Here is a 17859-nt window from a genome sequence, read left to right on the forward strand (position 1 = left end):
AAAACGCGGTACATGGCATACACCGGTGTATAGTAGAATGTTCGATTAACCCTACACTGTTTAGGTTAAATTGATATTCATTATTACCAATCGTAAATTGCTTAGTACAAGGGACTCATCATTATCATACTCTTGCATAACCCATATGTCAAAACATTCCACATGCATCCCTTGTAGTAACAACATTAAAGAACAACACAGACAAGGAATTTGTATTTTGCATCGGATTGGTATTAGTGGCAGGCCTTCTAAAGCTCTAAGAATTGTTGAAGTTATGTGGCATGTTCCCTCTATTCATCAAATCAAGATCAACACAGATGGTGCAGCTCGTGGCTCTCCTGGTTTGGCAGGTTTTGATGGCATTTTCAAAGATCATTTGGGTCGGGTTCTTGGTTGTTTTGCGGGTAATCTTGGTGTCGCTACTGCTTTGGAAGCTGAGCTGCTTGCAGTCATTCATGCCATTCATCTGGCCTCACAACGAGGTTGGAATTCGATTTGGATTGAACGTGATTCTACTTTAGTTATTCATTTTCTTTCATCGCTTAAACTGGATGTGCCATGGCGTTTTACTACTGATTGGTTTAACTGTCGAGCTACTCTGGCTGCTATGCATGTAAAAGTTTCACATATTTTTCGGGAAGGTAATAGTGTTGCTGATTGCCTAGCAAATTTTGGTGTGGATAATGTGGGAGTTCATTGGTGGGATTCATGTCCTCCTTGTGCAATTACAGCCTATTCCCGTGATTTAAATGGTTTTCCCAACTATCGCTTCAGTTTTTGACTTAATTATCAGTGGGACATGGGGTTGATAAGTAGCTTGGCTTGCTATGCTTTTTAGTAATGGAAGTCTCCTCCGCGGATGCACCGGATCCTGTCAATTGTTGTTGTTTGGCTTCCAAAGGTCTATTATCTGTTGGTTTTTATTTTTTATTTTTTGGTGACCTTCGCAGTTCCCGTATTTTGTTTCGGGTTGTTCTTCTTTTTGTTTTTGGGAGGGGGTTACGGTTTATTTCCCCCTCTCCCCTTTTGTACACTTTATTTTTTATTATTCAATAAACTAAAATAGAGGGACGGGCGGTGGGTTTCCGGGTGTAGTGGTCCCTTCCCCTTTTTGGGGAAGGTAGGCGCTCCGCGCAATGACCGCTAACGAGGTGCTAATATCGCCTAATCCTCTATTTTAAATAAATAAATAAAAAAAACAAAAAAAAACAAAAAACAACATTAAAGAGATTCATTACCTGCGGCATTTAAGTCTCTCCGATAAACTACAAATTTCCGGAAGTTTCATCTTTGCAAACACTTCATCAACAAAATACCATAGCTTGTCCCCAATATTGAAAGAACGAAACCACAGCTGAACAAAGTTTCACGAAAGCCAACCAGTGACAATGTCCGTCGACATAGGTCCATTATCGTATGCATGATGAACAATCCTAGTTGTCCTTTTTTTAATTTCTTAGACCTCGAGCTATATACTACAGCCTCAAAGGTTCGCATTCCCACAAAGCACAAGCAGACCTAGGCATATAATGCGAACATTGAAACAATAATGTAGCCAATGTTTATAGCGGTTCGACACATAAAAGGAAAAGAATCTTTTTTTTTTTTTTTTTTTTTTGAAAAGGGGTTTGGAAAAGAATCTTTTAAGACCAATGAAACGTAGTCAACTGCCACGCTCTTTCCTCCGTTGACTCCGGCACAAGCTCGGCGTCGCACGACTTAGCTGGCGTCGGGATGGCCGCGTATCGAAACGAGAAGCCCATGTACAAGTAGTCATCGTTCAAATTACCGCTCTGCCCCCGTGCCCCGGGCCTTCGTCGAAGTTGAGGGAGTAACTTAAAACTTTGTCATAGTTGAGCTTATAGTTGAACTTTGTCAAAATTTTGGGATTTCTTAACTAAGTCTACACCAGCAGCTGCTTTTTTTTCTGCTCGGTTTCTTCCACATTCAGGTCAGCCATGTCCTTACTATAAAAAATCATCTATTTGGCCTGGCATGCGACCCTTGTTTATGGATATTTTCTATAGCTCTAAATGGTTAGTGGGCAATGGTCGTTCAATTGATTTTTGGCATGGTAATTGGCTTAATGGTTCAGTTGTTGACAAATTGGGTATTGACCATCAACTTGGCAAGTTATTATGTGCCAAAGTTTCTGATTTCATCAAAGATGGCTCTTGGTATTGCTCTACTAATTTATATGTTGATCTTGCTACACTTTGGTCAGAAATTTCAGCTATTAGACTTCCTTATTCAGACATGGAGGATAGGCTAGTGTGGTTGGATTCTTCTGATGGGAACTTATCTTTATCTATAGCGTATGAGTTGAAGAGGAGTAAACAAGCAATTGTTCCTTGGGATAGATGGGTTTGGCGTCAGTGTTTTCGCCCTCGCAACTCTATTACGTTATGGAAATTTCTTCATGGTAAGCTTTTAACAGATGATCTCTTGCTTCAGCGAGGCTTTTCTTTTGCTTCTATGTGCTCCCTCTGTCATGCATCGGTTGAGACAGCCCACCACCTTTTTTTTGAGTGCTCTTTCTCTATGAAGGTCTGGTCCGCAATTTTATCTTGGTTTAAAATCACTACTCTTTTCTTGGATATATCCGCTTTCTTCTCTTACCCATTACAACATGGTTTTGGTACTCAATTGCAATTGCTTTGGTGGGGGATGATGGGAGCTGGCTTCTACTCTCTTTGGAATGCTAGAAATTCTATTTGTTTTGATGAGCGTCGCTTAACGGTTGATTATTTGATTCACTCTATCAAGCTGCAAATTCGAGAGGTTGACTCTTGGGGTTTTGGAATTATGCGTAACTCAGTAGATGAACTTTGTATTTTTAGTGCTCTTGGAATCAGTGGTAGAGCCTCAAGAACACATCAAATTCATGAAGTAAATTGGCTTGCTCCTTCTGCTTTTCAATTAAAGGTTAATACTGATGGTGCTGCTCGTGGGACGCCAGGGCTTGCAGGCTATGGAGGTATTTTTCGTGATCACTTGGGCAATTTTATGGGTTGTTTTGCTGGTTCCATGGGTATTGCTACTGCTCTAGAAGCAGAGCTTCAAGCCATTATTCATGCAGTTACAATAGCATCAGGAAAAGAATGGAATTCTCTCTGGATTGAGTGTGATTCCGCGGTAGCAATTCACTTTCTTGCCACTAATAATTGCTCAGTCCCTTGGCGTCTATCTGTTGATTGGGTCAATTGTTGTACCATTCTCTCCTCTATGCAGATACGTTTTTCACATATTTATCGAGAAGGGAATCAAGTGGCTGACTGCTTAGCTAACTATGGGGTGGATCATGAGGGGCATTATTGGTGGGACTCTTGCCCTCCTTGTGCTTCAGCTGCCTTTGTTCACAATCTGCAAGGTTTACCGAATTTCCGTATTCGCTAATTTTGTGGTGCTTGATAGACTTCATGAAAAGGTGGGTTTGGGTTATGGTGATTTCTGCTGCATGGTTGCTGATGAACTATAGGTGTGTTCCATATATGTGGTTGCTGCGTGGTCACATATATTTGCATGGTTACTGCATGTCCTTCTTCTTTCCATCAGTTTGTAACTATTGTTTACTGCTCACTTTGAGTACTTTACTTCATTTTGTTCTCAGAGAGGTTTTGGTTCATGTCCCCCTCTCTCTTCTTGTAATTTCTTTTCTTTTATTAATAACATAAAATAGAGGGATGGGCGGTGGGTTCCCGGTTGCGATTGCCCCCTTTCTTTCGAGATTGTGGGTGGGTGCCAGTCACCCCAAATCGGCTATCGCAGAGGAACTAATATCGCCTAATCCTCTATTTAATTTTAAAAAAAAAAAAAAAAAAAAAAAAAATATTGTTCCCACACCGCTTGCATCCTGAGTTTGTGTTTTCCTTATTGAACCGGCGGATGAATGTTTTCCGGCCACTTCAGAGTTCGGACTCACTATGAGTTTGGACCACTCTCGGAGTTTCTTCCAACCCCAGTTCCACCACAGAGATCCGTGGTGGTGTCCTGGGATCCGCTCCCAGGATCTCTCCGGAGAGGAGTGGTCCGAGACCAAAGCAGGGAATCCAATATAAGCACCCCCTCTTGGCGAACATGACACCCTCATGAATGCCGGTTCTTCGGGGTGAAACCGGCATTGATGAGGTTGTGGGAGACATTTTGAGAGAGAAAACACAAACAGAGAAAGTGCGATAGAGAAACCCTAAACTAGGGCTCCCGCTCTGTTTGTATTTTTACTCTCTCTATCTCTTGATCTTTCTCAGTGAACTGAATTAGCGTTGCAGTGCGCGGTTTACGAAGGAGAGAAATATAGCTTCGAGTTTCATGTTTGGTAACAGAAATCTGGCCGGAAATGAAGTGCCGGTGTTGCTAGATACAAATGACAGGGTCGTCTTTTCTTTAATGACTCGTTGTATTTGTATAACCATTCCAAATTTTTACATGTTGTAAATTCTGACTTTTTTGAACTGAAACAGAACGACATTGAATATCCGGTGATTGGTTTCTACTTTAATGGTCCAAATTGGTGGTTTATCGATGAGTTTCTCTGGGGCGTTAGTCCTATTAGCTGAGCCGGCCCTGTAACGGTTCAAGATGATTGTGGTGTTCATGCATGCTATGCTCTCTCATAATAATTTTTTTTTTAAATGAAAAAAATAGATGAAACAAAACAGTTATTGCATAAAGAAAATAGTATGAGAGAAAAGTGGGGTTGTGGGATCATTTCTTTTTAATTTTCTTAATAAAAATCTATTTTATAATTATCATATTTACCCTTGTAATTTAATTTATTCTCAAAGTTTTTTAATCTTTCAGGGTTAAATCTGTCAAAAATTTTGATTTTGACTAACAAAACCTCTTCTCTTATTAATAGTATTGATTTTTATTGGTTTGGTTAATTAGAGATATTGTTAAACTGATAGCTAGGCTGGTTTTAATTGACTGTTAATTAGAAAATGAATCAGCGGCATTGGACGTTCACCATTATGTCAGAGGAAAATGACCGTCAATCTTTAATTTGGGAGCCTTTTTTTGACAAACCAGTTCCTTAATCAATTGGTATACTCTCACACTTCCTATTGAAAACGTTAACTGTATATATTTACAAAAAGTTAGATCGCTTATCGATTCATACATGCCATCTTTATACAAAAATCAGACTAATATTTTTTGTTGTATCGTTTCAGATTTTATCAAATTTCCTTAAAATGGTCATACGTTTTGCAACAAATCCATCTAACATCCATTTTTTGTTGTTGTTGTAATAAAACCATCTAATTATAAAATTTGTATCATCTAAATCTATCTCTGTCAAGGAATGTTCTTCTCTCATCTTTGACCGAGGCAACCTAATGGGCATGACGCATGAAGATTATTATTTGTTTGCTTGAACAAGAAGCACATTGTTGACTTTGACTTTGGCAATGATCGAACTTTTCTCTCCAATGTCACATTGATCCGGTTCTGACTAAAATTTCCCTTTTTTTTTCTTCCATGTCATCTCGTTAACCATGTCAATGACTCAAATCAGTCCAACGGATTTACAAAGTTAAACAGCGTCTTTACTCCTCTATTTTCCATTCCAGTTCTTCCAATATCATGGTATTAATTTCTAACAACAATCTCGCTTTGATGATCAGTTGATTCTGTAATCAGTTCACCTATCAAAAATATTACAATTAATTATCAACATTGTTCCTTTGAAGGCTTTAGAGAGCTTAACTAGACTAAGCTAATCAGACTAAAAAAAACTAAACAGTCAGATTAATATTCGTCTGTGTAGTCAAAACGACGAATGCATGAGCTTAAAAGATGCTTAATTTCTCCATTTTGGTCAAAGAAAAAGTTAGACAGCCACGGGCTACAATACTAATCCAAACGACGTAACCAAAATCGAGCTAGCCATGTTTCCCTCTTCAAAGTTGAAATTTATGCTCGTTGAATCTTTCTCCATGCCGTAAATTTCCTTCGTGCTTCCTCACACGAAACCACTTCACGTCCCCATTTACTTGTTTGAATCGGCTTTCAATCTTTTTTCCTCCATTGAAGTTTTAGTCAAATCCTACATACCTCAACCTACCATACTCTTTTGCTATAAATACCAACCCCCTCTAATCCCATCTTCACAACTCAAACTCATTCAACACATTCCACTTAGCTCATTGCTAGCTACCAAGAAACCATATTCTCTTTCTCGATTCTTTGATTCGATCATGGCCGGAGTACTTAAACTGCAGCGTTTTATTGTTCCTGTACTCGTCCTGAGCTTCATCTTGCTATCTCTGGCCATTGAAGCCCGGCCGATGCATGAGCATGGCTCGAAGATTCATCGTCATCGTCATCAGTTTCACCACCACAAGGAGCTGCACAACCACAAGTACAATGGTCATAGGAAGGCTGTACCAAGCCCAGCAGGGGCATTTGGTCAAGGCTTTATTGATCTTCTGACCCTTTGGGGAGTCAAGAGCAGTGGTCCGAGTCCTGGTGCAGGCCATTAGTGAATCTTTTGTGTTGCTGAAGCTAGTTAGCACACAAATGAGGCTTAGCTAATTGCTTGCCAACTTTTCGCCCATGCTGTGCCGCCAGTGTGATACTGGGTCAAAAATAAGAAAATTGTTTGAATTTTTACCTTGTAGTTTTAGGCGGTCATAAAGAAAAAGGTCAATTTGTGTACACATGTAATATTCATTGATTTCTTCATCATTTCAATATAGAAGCTTATATATACTGTTGTTTTGATACAAGCTAGAGTGCCACACCTTTTGAAATTACATGTACAAGCTAGAGTGCTATTATTAGTTTATTACCTTTAAAGTGTTGGAACTATAGGTCATTGGTCTTTCTTATTCATTCAATGTGAATTTAAATATTGAAGCGCAAAGCTGGGAAGAAATGTTTGAATCTAATAAAGAAAAAAAGTTGATAAGTTCGATTATGGTCCAAATAAGATATTGACTTCTTAGGTGATTGTGCCACTGAAGAGCTGTCCTCTGATTTATAGTCCAGGACCATTTTGACATCAAGAATCATCAAATGAACTGGTACCAGTTTAACAGAAGCAACAGATGAATAAAGAGGGATGATAAGCTTAATTGTCACGTTGGTGAACAAAGGAGATCAACCTGGTTGACAAAGTTTGGTCTCTGTTCATGTTCCTAGTTTTCAATTCATTAATTTTCAGAGACATTTTGATGGATTTATAATCATATAGAAATGAGTTTTAGATATTTTTTTGGCCTTCATGTATTCAATCATACTAGTTGGTCTTGACATTTGGCAAGCCATCCTTGATTCAGTCAACAATTCTTGTTCAAAGCAATGGATGTGTTCAGTCAAACTAAAATGTTTCATTTCAGACAATTATTTGAAAGATTTCGCTGTATAGACAGGTTATGATCAGGAGATGGAGAATATACATTCTAATGTTTTCTTAGCACAAGCCTCTGTTTGATACAATCAAAGATGTACACTTTCACTGGACATGCCCATGAGATTTCTTGTTTCAATAGCTATATAATCAGCACTACCTTGGCTCTGGGAACTATATAATCAGCACTACCTTGGCTCTCTGGAGTCTGGATTAGTGGATTTCTAAACAAAGGAAAAACTTGCCAAAATATAACTTGTACATCCTTCTAACTACTGAAAACTTAGGAAAACTAACATTACCTTGAGAAAATTAGGAGATATGAGACACAGTGAAGCCCAAAATCTCATCTTCCCATCTCCCATACAACATGAAGGATATAGTTTTGTTCAATAACCAGGGGAACTATAATCAGTATAATTGCCTCGTGGTCGAATGTTGTAGTGATTATATGTAGGGTCAGAATAGTCTACAGCCTTTATCACCACAGCTTCACGACGTCCACCTTGTTCTTGAACCGCCCCAAACACAATCTCATTAGTCTCACTGCTCCTCTCGTAGTATGTCTTTGGGTTGGATGAGTAATGCCTATGATGATGCTGCTGCTGCTGCTGTTGTTGCTGCTGGCGCTGCATCTGCAAATGCATCTGGTGTTGTTGCTGTTGCTGTTGCTGTTGCTGTTGCTGCATCTGCATCTGCATTTGCATCTGATGTTGTTGCTGTTGGTTATATTCACCATCCCATGAATTATAGTAGGCTCGACTTTGCTTAGAATGGCGGGGGATCTCCAGTTCTTTAGTCATGACTGGGTAGGTTTTCTTTGGAGTTGGGGTTCTAGCCTCTATGGATGGTGGAGGAGGCTCATCATCTGGAATCACAAAGCTGTCTTGCACAGGCCATGGATTTGAACTTCTGTGAGTTTGATGATACTGCTGTTGAATCTGATAATGGAGGGACTTTCTTCTACCTGAAAACAATCCCCCAACGATTTCACCCACAGATGAGCCAGTATTGAGAAACATCTTCCCAAGTGAACCAAAGAAGCCATCATCTGGTTTTTCGGGTTCATATTCAGTGGGAATTAAAGGGGGCCTAACAGATTTAGGAGGCATCTGGTATTGAGCCATTGATGCAGCTCTCTTTATAGCAGCAGTTGTTTGGTCCTGCAGAATTAAAATAATATTTAGGAAATGGGTTGAAAATATGGAAAGACGATATTAAAAATCCTGTAATAACTTACATCCTTTGATGACAATATTGCTTGCACTCGACGCTGCAACAATGCCAGCATGTAACCAAAGAATGCAGCTGCAAGCAGCACTGCTACTCCTACAATGACAGAGGAGAAAGATTAAAGCCATGCATCAGCCTCAAGGCAAATTACAGTGTTCAAAGCCCTGGCTGAGAGTCATACCTAAATGGAAACTGCCATCATGGTGGTCAGCACAGTCATCATAGTGGAGTTGGATCTCCCGAATTGCCTGGTTTCCTCTGTCTATAACCAAAAGAGAGCAGCTACTTCCAATATAAACCACATCAAAATCACTAGAAAACTTTGCATCTTCACTTGGACCATCAACATGACCACCTCCTCGGCCCCATTTTCCACCAGCAATAGTAGTAACACCTGTCGAAATGTATACTTAATTCAAAATTGGTCCAACTATTTCATTTACTTCACAGAATTAGAGAATAAGGGTTTTGAGAGTGGCTCAAGTGTATGTCTATTCTAATGAAAGCATGAAATTAATAAATATTATCTAAAAGCACATCAGTGATGAAGTAAGTTTTTCTTTGCATCTGTAACAAAATGTAAATAGAAGAAAGGATTATCTCCTGACACGAAGGTCTTAAATCAATTCATAAAGTTACATACCAGCATCACTTATCTTCCTGATAGCCATATTCATTGTGTCTGCAATATAAATATTTCCACTGTCATCCATAGTCATTCCTTTGGGGTGGTTCATTCTTGCTTCTCTTGTCCTCCCATCTACATGCCCCGAGTAGCCTTCAGGTGACCCAGCTATGAGCTTGGGTCGGCTATCTGCATATCACCAGTTCATTCAGCCTAACTTCGAAAGCAAGCATTCAAGTGAGAAATGCACAGAAAAATTCGCCTATGAAGGGACTGAAAAGATTTGACGAGTGTAGAACCAATCTGTTTGCATATCCACTCATCTAAAATAAACAAAATCTGAAATTTTCTTATTTGTTCTGTCATAGTTCTTGATAAAGTGGCATTGGGGTTCATTAACCAATAAATGATAAAAGATTGTTATCTTGAAGAAGCTTAAAGGTATTGCATCAAGTATGATGTATCTAAGTTTCCCATGTTAAAGTACACAAAGTTCTCAAATCTTGGCTAAGAAAATAAAGATACTTAGGATGTGTGAACAAGAAGTTTAATTGGTCATAAAAGAATAACACTAATCCCAGACCAAAAGAAAAAGAAAGTACATCTGAAGTCTTCAAAAAGATGCACTTGACTGGGCAGAAAGCATATAAAAACACCACAGTACTTTTTATGTACGAACTTGGAATATGGTAAGACCTGAACACAAGAAAAGAATCAGAAAAAAAATGTCCCAAGTACAATGCTAAAGTCTTGCACATTAACCCAAACACAAAATCTAACTATTATTGGATTAGAACTTGGCCTGTTGGTACAGCAAACAATAGCATTGATTTCATCGCATAATTCAACAACTAACTAATATACTACACAACTTACATTTAGATAATGGTGTTGAAATCCTGTAGATGTTACTATTTTCAGAATCCAAAACCAGAAGCTCTCCACTTGGGGATACTTCAATGGAGTGCGGTTCAATCCCAAGCTTACTTCCATCGAAAACCGTATCTACAGTATATCCACCCTCAAATTTCACCATTGAACGGCCAGAAACCGCTGAAAAATTGAAAACCCATCAACCTCATTAACCTCACCATTGCACAAACCCTCCCTAATTACCACATTGACAAGCTCAAATCAGATGACAACTGGAGAATCTGATAAGCTCAGAGACATACCTGTGCTGGTTTTGGTGGTGGATTTCAGTGACCAGAGCCATTTAACAAGAGCAGATACCACATTGGAGACAATCCCAGTTACAATTTCTGTACATTTATATAAAAACACAAGATCAGTGATTGAAGCAAATGACAAGTTCAAAGCAGGAGTTAAGAGTGTGTTAGAAAAATGCAAAATTTACTTGCAGGAGGAGGTGTGGCTGAAGCTGATGAAAAGTCCCCAGAGAGAATCACAAAGATCAGAACCAAAGAAACCCATTTCCTCAACATTGTTGTTGTTGTTGTTGTTCTTGATCAGAGAACAGAATGCTCACACATGGAAGATGTGAAAGCTCTAAGCTTGAGGGAAACCCATTTAAGTAGGAGACCCCACAGACAATGTTCTGCAAGTTAATCAAGCATGAACCTTTTCTGAAACAGGCAAAGAAAGTAAAAGAGACAAGAAGGTGTAGTGTTATGGAAGGTTTAGTAGTAAACAACACTGGGAGCACTGTTCAAGGCAAAAGAAAAAGTAGTAAAGTGTGTAAAAGAGAGTGTGGCTGTGGTCTCATAGGGAATCATATTCTATGTTTTTTATTTTTTTCCTCCCACTAAAATTTGTGTTAATCAAGATTAGGGGCTGCCTTATTTATTAATTACATTTACTAATCTTGCTTGAAAAATTATCATAAACAGGGGTGATATTGTGATTTCATCACGAGGGTGTGGGATGTTTCTCCCCCTTCCTAAATTTGGACCATGGCATCATCAGATGATGTCTCTGCAGCTGTAAATTGTGAGACTTGTTGGTAGGCTGTAGGATGTGTAGATCATAAAGAGTTTCTTTATAAAACTACAATTATTTGTTGTGTTGTATTCCTTTGTTTTTGGTTGTCTTTTTGTTTCTTTACCCACATCTCTCATCTCTTATCATGTGCTGCTTGCTTAGATCTATCTCATTTGCATAAGGTACCAAATCAAATTGCCACTAATCTCATGATTATGGGAATGTTTTTTTATCTCCTTTGAATCTTTGTTTCTTTTGATGGTCAACAAAATGGTCTGTTCCTCTTTTTCTTGTTATTTTTTGAATCTTAGTTAGTACCTTTCTTATGTGCTACCAGAATTCATCACTAGGAGGTGTTAGAAGGGTCCTGCGGAAGTGAATATAAATGATTGTGCCGGTGAATCATTTCACCAACCACACAACTATATCACTATAATGCGTGATAAGGGTAATGTCGAAGTGATTAAATGCCGGGAACCATTTCATCAAACACTTTGTATGCGAAAAGCTTTTCAGAGTTTTGCAACAATGCAAGGAGTTAAGTTGCATTCTAATGATATCATGACTAAATCTCCACGATAATCAGTAATAATTCCATCACATCATCATTACATTTGTTTCAGCATCTGATCTTACCAACTAATAATTCTATCACTATCTAACATCTAATGATTAAGATGTCTTAAACGTAAATGTTGCACTCAATCACCATCTTCGTAGCTTTGTTTTATAATTATTGCTAACCATACCAACAACCCCACCCTTCAAACCTAACCAGTTAAAGATCACTGCATTCTGGCCAAAAATAAATTATGGAACACTATTTTTGCAGCAAAAATTGACCCAATTCTCTTATTGATGTTGCCTCTATTTACTTGGGAAGATATGAACAGGACCATCACTCTGACACTATCTCAAAGGCAAACCTCAGAACCATCAGCACTTCCATGCTTAAGAGCTCTAGAATTTACAGTGCAAAGGCAGCACAGAAATGCCATGATCTATCATATACAAAATGACTGAAACATCAAAAATATAGGAAAGACAAAAGAGGACATTGAGCACAAAGCTGTACCATGTAAGCAGAATTAAACATGGTAGACCATCCCCACCTCTAGAGTAGATGCATGAGGAATGCTTAAAGCATAAGTTGGTCCCCTAAAATTTCTCCTCAAGAAATCATACCCAAAATTGATCACTAGCTTCTTCATCAAACTCGATCCTCTCTTCGCCTTCACGTATGAGTGGCCTAATATAAATGCCATTCCTGCCTCCCTTGCTTCCATCAGTTCCTGCAACTCCTCCACTGCATCCCTATCTATTTGTGGAGTCTCTGGCATCACAAACCTCACCCTCTTTCTCACCTTTTCTGTAGTAGGCCTTATCTCTTTCAACTCTGAGGTGCTTGCCATTTCCTTGAAATCTGTGTCATCTACAGACAATCTTATGCCATCTAAATTTGATGATGAAGTCCCAACAACTGTCAATTTCTCTTCATCTTCCAATTTTTCCAGTTTGACACTACATTCTGGTTTTTCAGACCGAATGAATTCTGCAATACTACAAATAAGATCTTTTTCAAACTCCATATCATCCTTGTGAACATCACGATAACCATAGCGTGCTATACATCTATAGAGCCGGTACTCCCTTGGACCAACTCGTCCCACTAGGAACCTTTCATCAGGTTTGACATGTGGGACTGGGACAGATTTGATGCAGAGGAAAACTACAACCTGGTGGAAAGCTGGGAGGTTGGTAACAAAGTGAGAGAAAATAGCTGGGATCCCAGAAACAAGCTCAGTATGTATGAGGCCAATTCCCCGGACACGAACAATGCCTAGAGTAGGACCTAAACTGAGAAGCCAGTTGATGGAGACTTTATTTTGGACATCAAATTCATATTTCTTGAACGTACCATAGTGCCAAACGTACATAACCATTAAGAAGATGAATGAAAGAGCAACGGGAACCCAAGCTCCTTCGCGAAACTTTATAAGGGATGCTGAGAAGTAAAGTGCCTCAATGGAGCCAAAGAATAATATAAAGCAAATTGCGAGGAAGATATTTTTGTGCCAGCACAAGACTATGACTAGGGACATAAGGCAGGTAGTCACTAGCATGACAGTTATAACAGCCAAACCTGCATAATAAAGGTAAATGAAATATCATGTTTAGGACTCATAAACATGTAATAATTTCCATGAAAAATAAAAGAAAAGCTTTTAAGTGATCCCATCACCACATCAGACCAATTTTCATAGCACCAGGTAACTAAAAACCATAAATGGTAAAGCAGAAACATTATACAAAAATAAACTCATACACGAAAACAAACTTGAAGTGTAGAGTACCTGATGCATTGCCCATGGATTTTGTGTCTCTAAAGCCGATGGTAACAGCCAAGGTTAGCAACATTAAAGTCCAGTTTATCTCTGGAATGTAAATTTGTCCATGAATTTTAGATGATGTGTGAATGATTTTGACCCTCGGAAAGCAACCCAAAGCAGAACATTGTTTGATTATCGAGAAAGTTCCAGTTATGATGGCTTGGCTTCCCACCACTGCAGCAAGTATGGCTATAGCTAAAACAGGCCATCTTATTTTCTCTGAGACAGGGAGAAAAATCTAATTAGCAAAATCTGCAATTCAAAGTTACAACTGCTGCAACTATCAGTAGACACCTACCAGGTACTGATTCATAGAATCCAATGCGATAGTCAGTTTCTATGACATGATGCTTGGAGAGGTACGCAGCTTGGCCCATATATGCTAGAATCAATGATGGATAAACCACAAAGGTGAAAGCAATCTGAAAGATACAAAGTTACAGATTACTTGGTACAGATGAAAATCTTCATCTGACAAATATAATTTCTTCACTTTGAATACCTGGATTGACAACTGTGAAAAGTGCCCAAGATCAGCAAACATTGCTTCTGAGCCTGGAAAATAAATGGAATTGAATTAGAGAAGAAAAGATAAGCATCCATGAAAAGAAAGTGTACCCCACAAATCTTGTACCTGTAATACACAACAGTATACCACCCAAGGACATCCAACCTCCTCTCTGGGTCTTCTTTAGAAATTTGTACATGTAGTATGGAGAGAGTGCTTGATAAACATGGGGATTCCAATGGAAGATGTTGTACAAACCAATGGAACTGATGCACAGAAGCCATAAAATCACAACTGGTGCAAACAAGAACCCTACTCGGTGGGTCCCATAATGTTGAATGGCAAAGAGAATTATGAGTATGACACAAGCAACGGGGACTTCAACATCTGCATGATAATATGAGCCATTAGGAAGTGCATAATAAGCTCAAAACCATGATTTCCAAGTATCTTGCCAGAAAAGAATTATGTAATATATAATACATACAAACTGCAAAACTGAAAGCTAATTTACTGTCTAATGAAAAGAATATTCCTAGGAATACTAAAGAAATGTCATTTGTTAAGCTCTGAGGAAATTTCTTAATATGCATAAGCTAAAAACAAAGATGAATCATCAGCACAAGTACTCTAATCGTCACTATTAGCTCGAATGGTTGCTGAATATTCAAATGATAAGACAACCTTTTGTAACCCATTATCGCTTGATAATTCTTAGTGGAGAACACATTGCCCACAAATAGCTAACACCAAAAGAATCAAGTTGGCAGGACCTTCCCAAAGAGGTTGTAGATAATACTCCACTTTGAGAGAATGCTAGTTGCAAAACAAAAACACATTTAAAAATTGGCATCAAGAGGAATAGTGAATGGGATACCTAATAAACTCATCAAAATATATATCTTCCAAAGTCCACAATGACTGCAAAGGAGATCATTTACTCGAGTGGCACTTATCAAATCTAGAAAACTACAACAGTAGTGACACTTGAAATAGAAACTAGATGGTGATCTATTGTTCTGGTTATCCAAATGTTTTAGACAGCCACCACTTGGTTTTTTGCTTGGTACCAAAGTCAGGATTATGTATGTCAGATAGGAGGCTCCAATCATAGCTCTAAATCAACTTGAAAAGTCTAGCAATAGCTACATAGCCAATTAAAACATGAAACTGGATAAGAAGGTCTGCTGTTGCCCACTTTTTATTATTCGTATCATATCATTTAGTGTTAAGCAAAGAAACTATTTTTAACTTCATCTTATAACTACATACATCGTAACTTTTAAAAAGGCAAAACTTTTTACTCTCAATGGTCTATTCAGGGAACTAAATCTATTTTTCAGCCACATGTTTCAGCTTTCCTTTATATAAAGAGAGAACAATCAACTTACAATCATACTAATTATATTTAATTAGCTTGATGGTGATCTGACTTTACTTAAAGCAGGATAATTTGTCTTAAGTCTTTGTAAAGGGTCCCACAGTAATGCTATCAAATTATAGAATTTGGTATTGTTTGCTTGTCACTACTCACTACTTCACCATCTATGCGACATAAAGGAAGAAAAAGCCTCTGGAATTTGGAATAAGCAAGATATGAATAAGAAGCACTAAACGCAAGATTAGATACCTAATGACTCTGCTAATAGCATTTTCGCAGAAAAAAGAAACCAGGATAGATGCAAAGAAATTATGTGAAAAACAGTGCAGCCAAGATAGTCCTGGTGTCAAATAGAGGCATATATTCTGACTACCAAACAGTTTCACCTTCCTAAGCTATTCTTTGAGCTCCTAAACTGGAATTGAAAAATTCTACTCCATCCAAATGCCAAAATAATTGAGAAACTCCACCACACAACCCAAATCCCTCATAATTGCAACCACAAACAGAAACCACTCGTACGTAATTAATTAATGTTGTTGAAACAATTGAAAGCTCTGATAGAGAAGAACTTACACCGGTGCTGCTCTTTCGACATAGATAGCTCCAATCCTGATACAGCCGAAAACACTGCAGCCACACGAAGCAATTCTCATTATTAAAAAAATCCCAATCCCACAACTTAAACATCCAAAACCAACGGTATCATACATAATCCCAAGTACCAGAAATTGCTGGTGTAAGCACGCCATCACCAATAACCATGCAAGTCCCAATCAAAGCCAGAACAAGCAACACCTTCTGCAGCACTCTGTGCTTCTCCAATGTCGATTTCAATCTCGACCCAAAAGAGTTGTCACTGCTTGCAACGATCCCATCTTTGCGGTACTCTGATAGCTCCTCATCTGCAAGCTGGCAATTTGGCAAGGAGCTAACTCGGGCATGCCGAGAGAGTAATGAATACAGAGCAAAAGTGCCACCTTCGCCATTGTCATCAGCTCTAAGCACAATAAACACATATTTCACTAGAGGAATCAGTGTGAGTGTCCAGAACACAAAGGACAGAACACCATAAATCTCCTCATTAGTCTCTGAATGGTGAATGTCCTCTGCAAAAGTGCTCTTGTAAACATACAGAGGTGAAGTGCTCAAATCTCCATAGACAACTCCCAAGCTCTGATAAGCCAAAGTCAGCAGTGTCTTCCATGAATCCTTCTGCAACAATTGAGAAACTATCAGAAAGCTGAGAAATTTGAATTGAGTTTAGTTATAAACTGACACTGCCACTCTCTGCCACTTGCTTTTACCTTATTTGGACGGGTACGGATCACACCCTCCAGATCCATTGTGGGTTGTTTTAAGAATTATAGAAGACCCATTTTCCCAAGCAAGTTGAAGCAAACATAAAACAAGACCGGATTAGACCCTCCCCAGTTCAACCAAGTCCAAGAAAGCCAAGCAAATTGAGAAAAAAAAAAAAGATACTAAAGCAGATTTGATCTTCCAGGACCAACCAATGTAGACAATTGGAAAAACAAATATAGAGAACAAGGAGGGGTGGTTGAAAACTTGGAATTTGAGCTTGCAGAATATAATATGACTTAAGAGGGGTCAGGGAGAGATAGGATGGTCTTCTTCTGTTTTTTGGTTTGTAAATCAATGGTGGGTTTTGAGCTCAGTTTTCACTTTCAGCTAAAGTAGTTGTTTTGATTAGTTTGGATTCTAGATGGAATATTTTTGGAGGTGTTATCCTTCTCCTCTCTCCACTTGGCTCTCTCTCTGGAAACAAAGAGTGTGGGCAAGTGCTCTGTAAACAAGCATGCACTAACTGGCAAATTCTAGTGTGACCTCTCAAATCAGGAAAAAAAAAAAAAAAAAAAACCCAATTATATAATCTATATATTTTCCTTGCCTCAGATTAATGCTCTGACACAGCAATTAAACTGAAACCTTGAGTCTGCTTCCTCCTCATCACTCACTTGCCAATGATTCACTGGTCTCTATCTAGATTCTAGAAGAACCCAAGGGAATGGCATTCTTGAAGTTGTGTGGTGATGTAGAGGGAAATGCGTAATTGGACAAGTGATTATTCGCGCTCTAAAAACAGGGCAAACGTTTATTTCAGTTACCCCGAAAAAAGGTAACGTTTGTTTATAAAGTTTAATTCCTTCTAAAAAAAAAAATAATAATAATAATAAAAACTAGTTTGCAATCACATGCTCTGCTGTACGAAAAATTTTGGTTTTAAAAAAAAAAGGTGGGTAGTTATTGGTAGTTATTGACGTATTGCATAGAGAAAATAGTGGGAGAGAAAAGTGAGGGTTGTGGAACATTTCTTTTTAATTTTCTTAATAAAAATCTATTTTATAATTGTCCTATTTATCCTTGTGATTTAATTTATTCTCAAAGTTTTTTAATCTTTCAGGGTTA

The 17859-nt window shown here is 38.4% G+C and overlaps 2 protein-coding genes across 4 annotated transcripts; both read right to left on the minus strand.

Moving 5' to 3' along the window:
- Positions 1-7351: 7351 nt before the first annotated feature.
- Positions 7352-10906, minus strand: LOC133726528 (uncharacterized). Of its 2 annotated transcripts, XR_009854839.1 has the most exons (8): positions 10567-10906; positions 10385-10471; positions 10086-10262; positions 9228-9398; positions 8766-8978; positions 8592-8680; positions 7544-8514; positions 7361-7511 (listed from the first exon to the last, which is right to left on the minus strand). XR_009854839.1 is itself a non-coding variant. In XM_062154098.1 (7 exons), exons 1-7 carry the CDS (start codon positions 10652-10654, stop codon positions 7741-7743), a joined length of 1599 nt encoding a protein of 532 aa, XP_062010082.1. In that variant the 5' UTR covers positions 10655-10906; the 3' UTR covers positions 7352-7740. The 2 variants fall into 2 exon arrangements, 1 of the variants encoding a protein (XP_062010082.1); XM_062154098.1 differs by having other exon boundaries at positions 7352-8514.
- Positions 10907-11722: 816 nt separating this feature from the next.
- LOC133726527 (potassium transporter 8-like) lies at positions 11723-17484 on the minus strand. Of its 2 annotated transcripts, none has more exons than XM_062154097.1 (8): positions 16737-17484; positions 16155-16644; positions 16008-16059; positions 14175-14314; positions 14043-14095; positions 13839-13962; positions 13505-13759; positions 11723-13293 (listed from the first exon to the last, which is right to left on the minus strand). In XM_062154097.1, the coding sequence occupies exons 1-8, from the start codon at positions 16773-16775 to the stop codon at positions 12239-12241; spliced, it is 2208 nt and encodes a 735-aa protein (XP_062010081.1). In that variant the 5' UTR covers positions 16776-17484; the 3' UTR covers positions 11723-12238. The 2 variants fall into 2 exon arrangements, with proteins under 2 accessions (XP_062010081.1, XP_062010080.1); XM_062154096.1 differs by having other exon boundaries at positions 14175-14435; positions 16006-16059; positions 16737-17481.
- Positions 17485-17859: the final 375 nt, after the last annotated feature.

Source organism: Rosa rugosa, chromosome 1 (genome assembly GCF_958449725.1).
Source record: "Rosa rugosa chromosome 1, drRosRugo1.1, whole genome shotgun sequence".
Lineage (NCBI taxonomy): Eukaryota > Viridiplantae > Streptophyta > Magnoliopsida > Rosales > Rosaceae > Rosa > Rosa rugosa.